Genomic DNA, 10,168 nt, shown 5'->3' with positions numbered 1-10,168 from the left:
TTAAAAGAGCATGCATTATGAAGAATGTGTGTGTGGTGTGTAATGAGTTATTTATACATATGTATAATGAGTTAATTAATACTACCTCTGGTCTTACTATATAAGACTTAGTTAACTAATTTGGAGAGATTAAGCAAGTGACTAAATTACTTAAGGTATTTTGTTATTGTTATCCAAACTAATTTGCCACTAACTAATTAATGATTCATATAAGTATTTATAAGATTTTAGAAAGACCATATAATATATGCTATAATTATGTAATTTAGTAACTTCTATAATCTCCCTAAATTAGTCAATTAAGTCTTATATTAAACACTGAAGGTATTATTATAAAGAGCCTCTGACTTTTTCTATACGATCAATCATCATGCATGATAGAAAACCATTAACTATTTACAAAAAGACGCTATAGATTTGAGCTTAATACTAAGAGAAGACTGTATTGCCTAAAACACACGTTAGTTATTATATTCCATTGAATAATTAATGCTAATCCATACATCTATTTACAAATCTTAATTTAACATTGAATGCTAAAGTTACAATGACTTTCATTTTCATATTATACGAATACAAATCTTCGCTTAAAAGTAATGTCATTTATACCATATACTGAAAAATAAAAAGAACGTCTTCCCTGATTGAACCAGGCCAGTACATAAGTTGGATAGTACTTTTATCTTTGTTTTGGGCTATTTTTTTTAGTTTTGACTAATTTTATACATAAAATGTTTTATACTAATGATTTCAGATTTAGATACATATCCATTAATTTTTCATTGAACCAAATATTTTGTTTTTTTTCCCTCTTTTGGGAACTAGATTGAACAACTAGCTAGTTTAGTTTACGTTGCAATGACAAAGGTTCTTTATGATATGACTTTTTTCTAGTAGCTATAATTAGTCTGAACACTTGTGAGCTCCCTTCTCCATCTTCTTATCTTTTTTCCATTAGCAGCCAACCCTACTTCCACCGTCCTTTTCCTTTCAATATCACTATCTAACTAATACGCAATATTCCGTGGTTCATATACATATATATATATATATATATATATATATATATGCTTTTTCCTATATTCTTCCTATGTTGTCACCATCGAATTACGTGATCATATCAAACTCTTTGGTATTATTTGAAAGCCGACTTTTGGTCTCTCGCATCATCAATTTAACGAAGCATATTCATATATTGACCACACCTTTTTTTCCTTCATAAAACCATAGACACTTTCCTCTCCCCTTAATTATTAAAATAGATATACATGTTTGGTGCGTTACATAAAATTTGGAAAAAAAAAATTGAATCATATTATTCATGATTTATAGATGATGTGACTTGTTATCGCTATTGCAAGAAAGACAATTAATGTTGCTTAGGGAGGACTTTTAACATCAATTTTAAGAGGGGAGTGTATGCTAGTAATGTAGTTTTATAAACTTTTAACATCGGTTAAAAAGTGGTATAAAAAGCCGCTTGCTACGTCATTGTAGATAATGATTAGGAAAAATGACAGAAAAATGATTGTTAAATTTGAAAATATTCAAAAAGTCACCTGAATAAGGAAAATTCCCTTTAATTAGACATGACTAAATGGGAATTTGTGTAATTTGATATAATGACCGTATTAACCTTATGAATTAGGAAACCTATTGTAAAAATAGCACTTCTTTAATTTTTTAGAAAACCTATTATTAATAGTGATATCAAGCTTGTTAATAACGTTAAATAACTTGTTAACTACGTTACATAAATTGAAATTTTTTCATTTAGTAGTATGCATCGACTAATCTGCATAAAAAGCTCTCAGATCATGTGGTTAATAGATAGCATTATGAGAGTTGTTAATATCGTTACATGACTTGTTAGTCACATTACTAAAGTTGTAAAAATGTCACTTTTTAATTTTTCAGAAACTTGTTGTTAACGGCAATATCAAACTTGTTAATGGAAAAATAACTTGTTAACAACATTGCAAGAGTTGAAAATTTTCCTATTTATGATGCACTGATTAATCTCTCGAAGTACCAAAAGCTCTCAAATTGTGTGGTTAATGACATCATGAGAGTTGTTAATATTATTACATGACTTGTTTAATAAGTTGTAAAAATGGCATTTCTTTAATTCCTGGAATTGAAACCTGTTGTTATTGGTGATACCAAACTTGTTAATAACATTAAATAACTTGTTAATCGTGTTACAGGAGTTGAAAAGTTTCCCACTACCTAATCTTTCAAAGTATAAAAGGCTTTCATGTCATGTGCTTAATAGCGTTATGAGAGTTGTTGATATTGTTACATGATTCATTAATCGTTTGCTGATATTGTAAAAATGCCCATTCTTTAATTCACAAGGCAATATGGTCATTTTATCAAATCACAAAATCCCCATTTGGTCATGTGTGATTAAAAGAGAATTTTTCTTATTCAAGTGACCCTTTGTGAATTTCTAAGTTCAATAATCACTTTTCTGTCATTATGGAAAATGCAAAATCCTTCTAATAATACTTATGTGACTTATTTCACACAATATCCTAAATCATACAAAAACCTTGTGAATTTTATGCTATATATAATAATTTTCTTAATTTTGAAATTTTATAATAACTTCTGAACTTTGATATCTGCACTATAGATAACTCCCATACATTAGTTTTATTCATTATTAATTGGCATATTACTTAAAGTTTAAGGAATTGGATATATAAATGTGCAGATTTACCCTTAATCTTATTTCTCAAGTGCACACAGTACCTCCCCGATTTTTTAGTTATGCAATTTTGCACCTTTACCCTAAGGGATTTATCTACGCTTAACTAAAAATTTGAGGAAGAGTTTATACATACAAAAGTAAATTAAGTTTAGAGTATTAAAATTAATTATAATTAGGAGTTATTTGCATGGACTTAACAGTTTAGAGGGTTTATTGTTAACTTTTAAAGGTTAAAAAGGTGAATTTACAAGGTTCTAAGTTATGAAGGTTGTAGATGATTTAGTAAATATTTGGCAAAAGTATATCTTTGGTCATCTAACTTTATACAATGTTTTAGTAGTTGGTCTCTTAATGTTAGAAAGAAAAATAAAAAGTATTTTTTTTTTTTTAAAGTTTTTTAACCTTGAGATCGTTATTCTGAAATCATGTTTTTTTTTTTAATATCATATTAAAAAATTAAATTTAATATGTTAGCATGTACATATAAGAATGTTTTGTCAAAAGTAAAATTCCAATGTAAAATTTTTTATTAACAGTTGTTAAGAATAAACGATTGAAAATACATTTTATAAAGTTAAGGGATCAAACTGAAATCTTGTGTAAAGTTAAAAACTAAAAGTGTAATTTTGCTATCAATATTCTATATTGACACTAAGCTAGAAATGCGGATGAAGATGAAATTTAAAAATTCTTAATACATAGTATTTGTAGAGCAAAGTCCTTTGATTAAGGTGTGCATATTTTTCCCTTAAACATTTTTTAAAACAATTTACTCAATCAAAGAATAAAATCTATAATTTTCACTTTATAAAAATAAAAAAATATATATATATATATATATATATGGAGAACTCAAAATGTTCGAAAGTGACAATAAATAAATATGCAAATAAGATGGAGAAGGAAGAAATTATATATACATATATATACATGGTGTGTAATTAAAAATACTAAAATTTAAATTTACACCTACATTCTTAACAAGTTTATAATCAGGCCAAGGGGTCTAATTGGATTTATCTGGATTTTTTTCCCATTTTATTTTTTTCCTTTTTAGAATAGTATAAAACAAATTTATAACACAAGTTATAAAATAGATAAATTATCATATAATACAGATCAGATCACAAAGGCTATGTCAGAATTGTTGAAGTAATTGATCTAGTAAGGCTTGAGTCAATTAATAATCATAAAATACCTTTTTTGCCATATAGAATCATCCTTCTTTTTTTTTTTTGACCAGCAAATCATCCTTATGTTGTATTAATAAATATATATATATTGGAATATTATATATTTGAAATAATAAAAAGGAAATTGTACAAGTCCAACACAACCCCATTATTTACAGTAGTGAGGCTATTTATAGATTTTTGATATTACACCCTCTTGCCCTTATTAACATAAGAACCTTCTAATTGACTTGCATGTACTAATAAAAATAGTTTAAAATATTAAATTTGTTATAAGATTCGAGTAATTTCAAATATTATCCTCATGTTTAGTATACTAAATTTTAATATTATATCAATTTCCACTCTCACTATTTTTATTAAATATTGGCATATAAAGAAATAATATTTTATGATCACTGAAACTACCAAATATTTTTATAAAAATGATTAAAAAGTTCTTGTACAAGGACACCTAAAATGATAAGGACAAAAGGAGTATATTAATATTGTTGTTAACAATTGTCCATCTATGTGACTGTTTGCTTCACGATATTCATTCTGGTTGTTAATGAATTTGTTGTTAATAATATTTAAATAGACAATGAAGCATGGCTTCAATTGATTATGTTGGCAATATATATAAAAAAAAAGAGGATTCAATTGATTATTGAGCTTATCCAGGCTCTGAGAATTTATAAGAATTTGATTGTCAAAAGTAGCAATGTGCAAGAATTTAATTTTGAAAAAGGGTTATGCGCAAATTTAACTCCAAAATTTTTATTTAAGAGTGTTGAACACCTGAAAGTCTTTTTGAGTTTAATATTTTCTTGAAAGTTTAAAATCGTAACAATTTTTTCTCCGCAGTTAAAAATATTAATGGTCAACATCACTATATAGTCAAGGTTATGATTTTTTGATGGTGAGGGACAAAATTCTATGATTTTAGATTTTCAAGGTAATATTGAACTCAAAAATTTTTTCAAGTGCCTGGCACTTTTGAATGAAAACTTTTAAGACAAATTTGCAATACAATGTATAACCCTTTGAAAAGGGGGTCAAAGATAAATTTAAATATTTATTGGGAATATATTAAAATATTAAATAATAAAAAATATAAAAGTGTCTAATAAAATTTTCAAATTTAAGAAGATCTAGATTACCGAAGGGCATTATATATAGCATCAAAACTTATCTCATACACGTCATAAATATCAATTTTAAAACAGAAGTTTTTTTTTTGAGCAAAAAAACACAGAAGTTATAATCATGAATCATGTGAGTAATTAGATTCCACAAATAATTAATACATTAATAAACAGCCCGCCAACGTATCTAGTTATACAAAAAGTTAGAGGGAAGATAGGGGTTTGCCATACCTACCCTCATCAAAGCTTAGGGTTCAAGCCTACACTTTCCTTTCTGGTTTCTCATATGTTTTGTCTTTTCACCCTACAAACAGTGGCTCACAAAATAAAAGACGACAACATTAATAAACGGGTAGAGAGAGAGAGAGAGAGGGAGAGGGAGAGGGAGAGGGAGAGGGAGAGGGAGAGGGAGAGGGAGAGGGAGAGGGAGATGAAAGGATATGTTACAGTGGAATAGGAACCTCATCAATATCTTTGCCTAACCTTTTGATGATGGGCCCTATATATATAAATGGAGCCAACCTTGCTTAGTAGAACCAACATCCATCGATCTATCGACTTCTCTTGACACAAAGTTACCTAGACGGACCAAAAATGTTTTTCTTCTCTGATCATGAGTTGGTTTTCATCTTTGGCCTTCTGGGTATGTGTCATATTAACAATAATTAATCCTCTCGTTTTCGTATTTTAGCCATATACTTGTCTCATTAATTTCCTACTCTTGTTCTGTACAGGTAATATTGTTGCATTCCTGGTGTTCTTAGCACCCTTGTAAGTAAAAACCCTTGTACATATACTTATGAATCCTCTTGAAACAGTTCATGCAATATATACACACACATATATAATCTGACCATTGTGTTTGTTTGAATAATGGTAGGCCAACGTTCTACACAATATACAAGAACAAGTCGTCAGAAGGGTTTCAATCGATCCCATATGTGGTTGCACTGCTTAGTGCATTGTTACTTCTATATTATGGTTTCTTAAAGAGCCACGCCATTTTGATTATCACCATCAATTCTATAGGCTGTGTTATCGAAATCACTTACCTCATATTATACGTTATATATGCACCAAGGAAACAGAAGGTGAAAAATAAATTTTGTGTGTGTGTGTGTGTGTTACCCCCTTAAATATGATTCTCTATTGTTTTTAAACCGACCTCCTCGTATTTTAAGCAGATTTCGACGATGGCGATGTTAGCGATTTTTGACGTAGGAGGGTTTGGGTTGACCATGATAATTTCCGTCTTCGCCTTTAAGGGAATTGACCGTGTTCATGCCGTCGGCTGGGTCTGTGCCGTTTTTAATATCGCCGTCTTCGCTGCCCCTCTGAGCATCATGGTAGGTATATAAGTTACATTTACATATACATTTATATATATATATATATATCTGACTGTTCCATTTTGCTTACTTTGTTGTGGCCAAAAACAATTGCAGAGGAGGGTCATAAAAACCAAAAGCGTAGAGTTCATGCCATTTTCTCTGTCCTTTTTTCTTACCCTCACCGCCACCATGTGGTTTTTCTATGGCTTCTTCAGCAAAGATTACTTCATCATGGTGAGCACGTCATAGCATCTCTCTCTCTCTATTTTATATATATATTTATATATGTACATTAAGTATGCATATAAATACGCATTAATAAGGTTAACTTGAGTGGAAAAAACTCATTAGTACCTTTTTAGCAAAGTCTCGTGGTTTATCTGAGATATGCGCCCTCATGATATTCCCATGATTGTAAATGTAGGAGTTAGTTAGAGGACTTCTTTTGATCCTAAGTATAATATCTTCATTTACTTTGTCTTCAAAACTTATAATTTTTTCCCAAGCTATCCATATATTAATTGCACATATTAAGAGATTTTTCATTAAGGGGTGGTTTCATTATAAATGATTGAAGAAGGTATTTCAGAAAATCAGCACATATTTTTTTTTTTTGAATAACAAACTTAACTAATTTTCTTAATATCTGCAAATTAGTTATCTTGTTTCTACATTTAATTCATATGCATGTTTAAGAACAAATCAAAGTTTTGAATCGTGGGTTGTTCAGCTGCCAAATGTGCTGGGGTTTATGTTTGGAGTAGCTCAAATGGGTTTATACATGGCCTACAAGAACGCCGATAAGAACATTGAATCAAAATGCGAGTTGCCGGAATGGAAGGCCACCGTCAGTGACATTAACTCCGGCAACCATGGCTGCGATCTTAAAGCTAAGGACATCGACTTACAGCCCCATACTTCGCACCTGCAACTTAATGTCTGATCCATCATAGATGACATCACATCCTGCTTTTCTAGCCTTTTCTTTTTATTTTTAATTCGGGTTGTTTTATTATTGAACTGCCTAGGTTCTATGTTATCCAATTTAAGAAAGAAGAGAGTTTAGTAAGCTAGAAGGTGCTATTTTACGTGGTAAGAGATGGTATGCTGAAATACCATGTGTAACCAGATTTATGCATCTCTCTCTAAAAATAAAGTATCATTAGACTTTATATAATTAATCCTTCCACTTTGGTTATGTTGACCATCATGACTATTCTCAATTTAAAGTTTTTTACTATTTAATACTATTTTTTCCATAATTATCTTATATTTGAAACTATCCCGTTAAAATAATCAAAGCAGGATCTAATCAAGAATAGCTCATCTACCTTAATATCTTGTACCATTTATAAGTAGTAAAATATATGACCCCCCCTTTTTAAATTTTATATAATATAATAAATATTAAATATAAACTAGGAAAAATGACAAAAAATGCTTATTAAATTTCAAAATCATAAATAAGTAATTTTAATAGATTTTGACTTGTCAAAACTATTACAAAAGAAGTCAAAACCATTATAAGAGTAGTTAGTATAACCTATTTGTCATTTTAAAATATACTCCTCCGGTCCTTATTATAAGACCCAATTTGACTTTTTATTTGATCCTAATTATAAGACCCAATCCATTTTATCTCTTATATTTATGCATTTTTTTCCAAGATAATCCTTCTAATAATGATAGTTTTAGCCAATATACTTAATTAGCAAGGATATTTTAGGAATGACAACACTTATTTATTATAAATAACCAACTTAACTTACTTCCTTAGTCTCCTCAAATAAGTCAATTGGGTCTTATAATTAGGACCGGAGGAGTAGTAGATATTTTTTTTTTTTGTCATTTTTCCTATAAACTGTCCAAATTTCAATCAATGATGGAGATTATAAGAGGAGAGGTAGTGAAAAGAAAATTAAGTATATGGAGAGAATCCCTCCTTTCCTCACTACCACTTTCTTCTCTCAACCAGAGATATATAATGCCGCTACTAAGAATAATTTCACTTAGGCTTAATGGACTATTGCACAATGTTGGTTTATTTTTTGCTAACTTTCTCAAACCTCTAGAGTCCTTTTCTTGGGATTCGAACTTCAAAATGACGTAGTTCAAGCTTCCATGTGAACTTTTAAACTGAATAGGATTTAACTGTAGACATTTATATCAACCAAACCAAAATCTAAGGCCTTTTTGAAACATTTTTTAAATTTTTGGTTAAGCACATGTGCAACACCTTACTTTTGTACGCAATAATGTATCAAATGGAAGTATTTGAAACCAATTTGTTGGTCACTAGATTAGAAAATCAAGTTTTTTAAAAAACTTTGTTCTTGGGTTATTATTCATAGCAATTTTAAAATTTTGCCCAACTTCAAAAAATCATAGCTAATTGTAAAAAAAAAAAATTGAAATGAAGTAGTTTCAAATTCTATTTGAAGCTTTGTTAATTGTCTGCATTAAAAAAATAATCACTTTTCTCACAACCTCACTATTCAAGTCCAGTTTTAAGCCAAAGTGGCATCGTTCATTTGGTTATTTTCTAAATTTTTAGAATTTATATCTAACTTTGAATAGGTCTAACTTTTTTGCACAAACTCCAATTTTAATGAATTACCACTCATTTTAAAGCTTAAAATGAGATTTAATAGCCTGCCAAAATTTGTGACCAAACTCCACTGTTTACTTAGATTCATGTGGTTATCAAATTTGACCCCTTGTTAGATCATTTTTATCCCCTTATTATGCTATTTCTTGGGAATTCTTGTTTTTCTCAAACAACTCAAACATAATGACATATAAACACAACTTAGCTATATCTTATATCACTATTAAACTATTAGGTCATTCATACATAGCTATTTATAATTTATACAAAACAAGTCCAAAGTACATAATTTCATAATTATTCAAGGAAGTCTTCCTGCCAACTCTATTTCCTTTCCTTTGCCTCTTGATAAGTTAGCCCCTAATTGTTGGAATTTAAATATGGAAGAGGTGAGATTTCATAGAAATCTCAGTAGTAATGAATCACAAAATGTCAATAATGCAATGCATATCATGCTATATATCAATGCATATCTCATACATCATTATGTTCGGTATACATATCACTACAAAAAAAAAAAGTAAATTACCAGCGGTCACTTTCTAGCGGTTAAAAAAAACCGCTACAAAAATAAACATTTCTAGCAGTTATAATACAAACCGCAAGAAATCTGCAGTGTTTTGACCAGAAAGGGTGTGGACCCCACATATTTCTAGCAGTTTTCACCCAACCCCTAGAAAATGACCGCTACAAGTTGGCGTCATCTTTCCAGCATTTAATTTCTAGTAGTGTTATTGCTGGAACCACTAGAAAATGCAAATCAGCATTGCATTTTCTAGTGGTTTAGTAACCGCTAGAAATTTCATTGAATTTTCTAGTGGTTGTCATTGAAACCGCTAGAAATATTTTATTTTTCCTGAGGAGTCCTGACACGTGGCTGCATATAGGTGGCGACAAAGGGGGCAGCGCTGCAAATTTCTAGCGGTTTTCATAGAACCACTAGAAAATTGCAGCCTATATATACCTCATCGCCTCATTTGCACACTTTTGGCTAATTGTAAAGTGAAACTCTACTGAATTCTCTCCATGAAGCATATCCAGATCCAGATCCAGATCTAGATAGAATTCCACATTTTCAGGTAAGAATAGAAATTAATTTATAAATTGTTTTTTTTATTTTTTATTTTATTTATTTAGTGTACGTCTTAGATAGTTCTCCACAGTTTGAATTATGTGTTATATTTTTTATATTA

General features: G+C 29.6%; 1 protein-coding gene across 1 annotated transcript; it reads left to right on the top strand.

The window, feature by feature from the left end:
* The first annotated feature begins 5,630 nt into the window (after positions 1-5,630).
* Positions 5,631-7,310, top strand: LOC114717076 (bidirectional sugar transporter SWEET9-like). The gene is made up of 6 exons (XM_028902162.1): positions 5,631-5,679; positions 5,771-5,807; positions 5,917-6,127; positions 6,221-6,382; positions 6,482-6,601; positions 7,098-7,310. Exons 1-6 carry the CDS (start codon positions 5,631-5,633, stop codon positions 7,308-7,310), a joined length of 792 nt encoding a protein of 263 aa, XP_028757995.1.
* The last annotated feature ends 2,858 nt before the right edge of the window (positions 7,311-10,168 follow it).

The sequence above is a fragment of the Neltuma alba genome, unplaced genomic scaffold, assembly GCF_004799145.2.
Source record: "Neltuma alba isolate B1F8T4 unplaced genomic scaffold, ASM479914v2 tig00002107_pilon, whole genome shotgun sequence".
In the NCBI taxonomy this organism is placed as follows: Eukaryota; Viridiplantae; Streptophyta; class Magnoliopsida; order Fabales; family Fabaceae; genus Neltuma; species Neltuma alba.
This window is presented reverse-complemented; position numbering and strand designations above follow the sequence as displayed.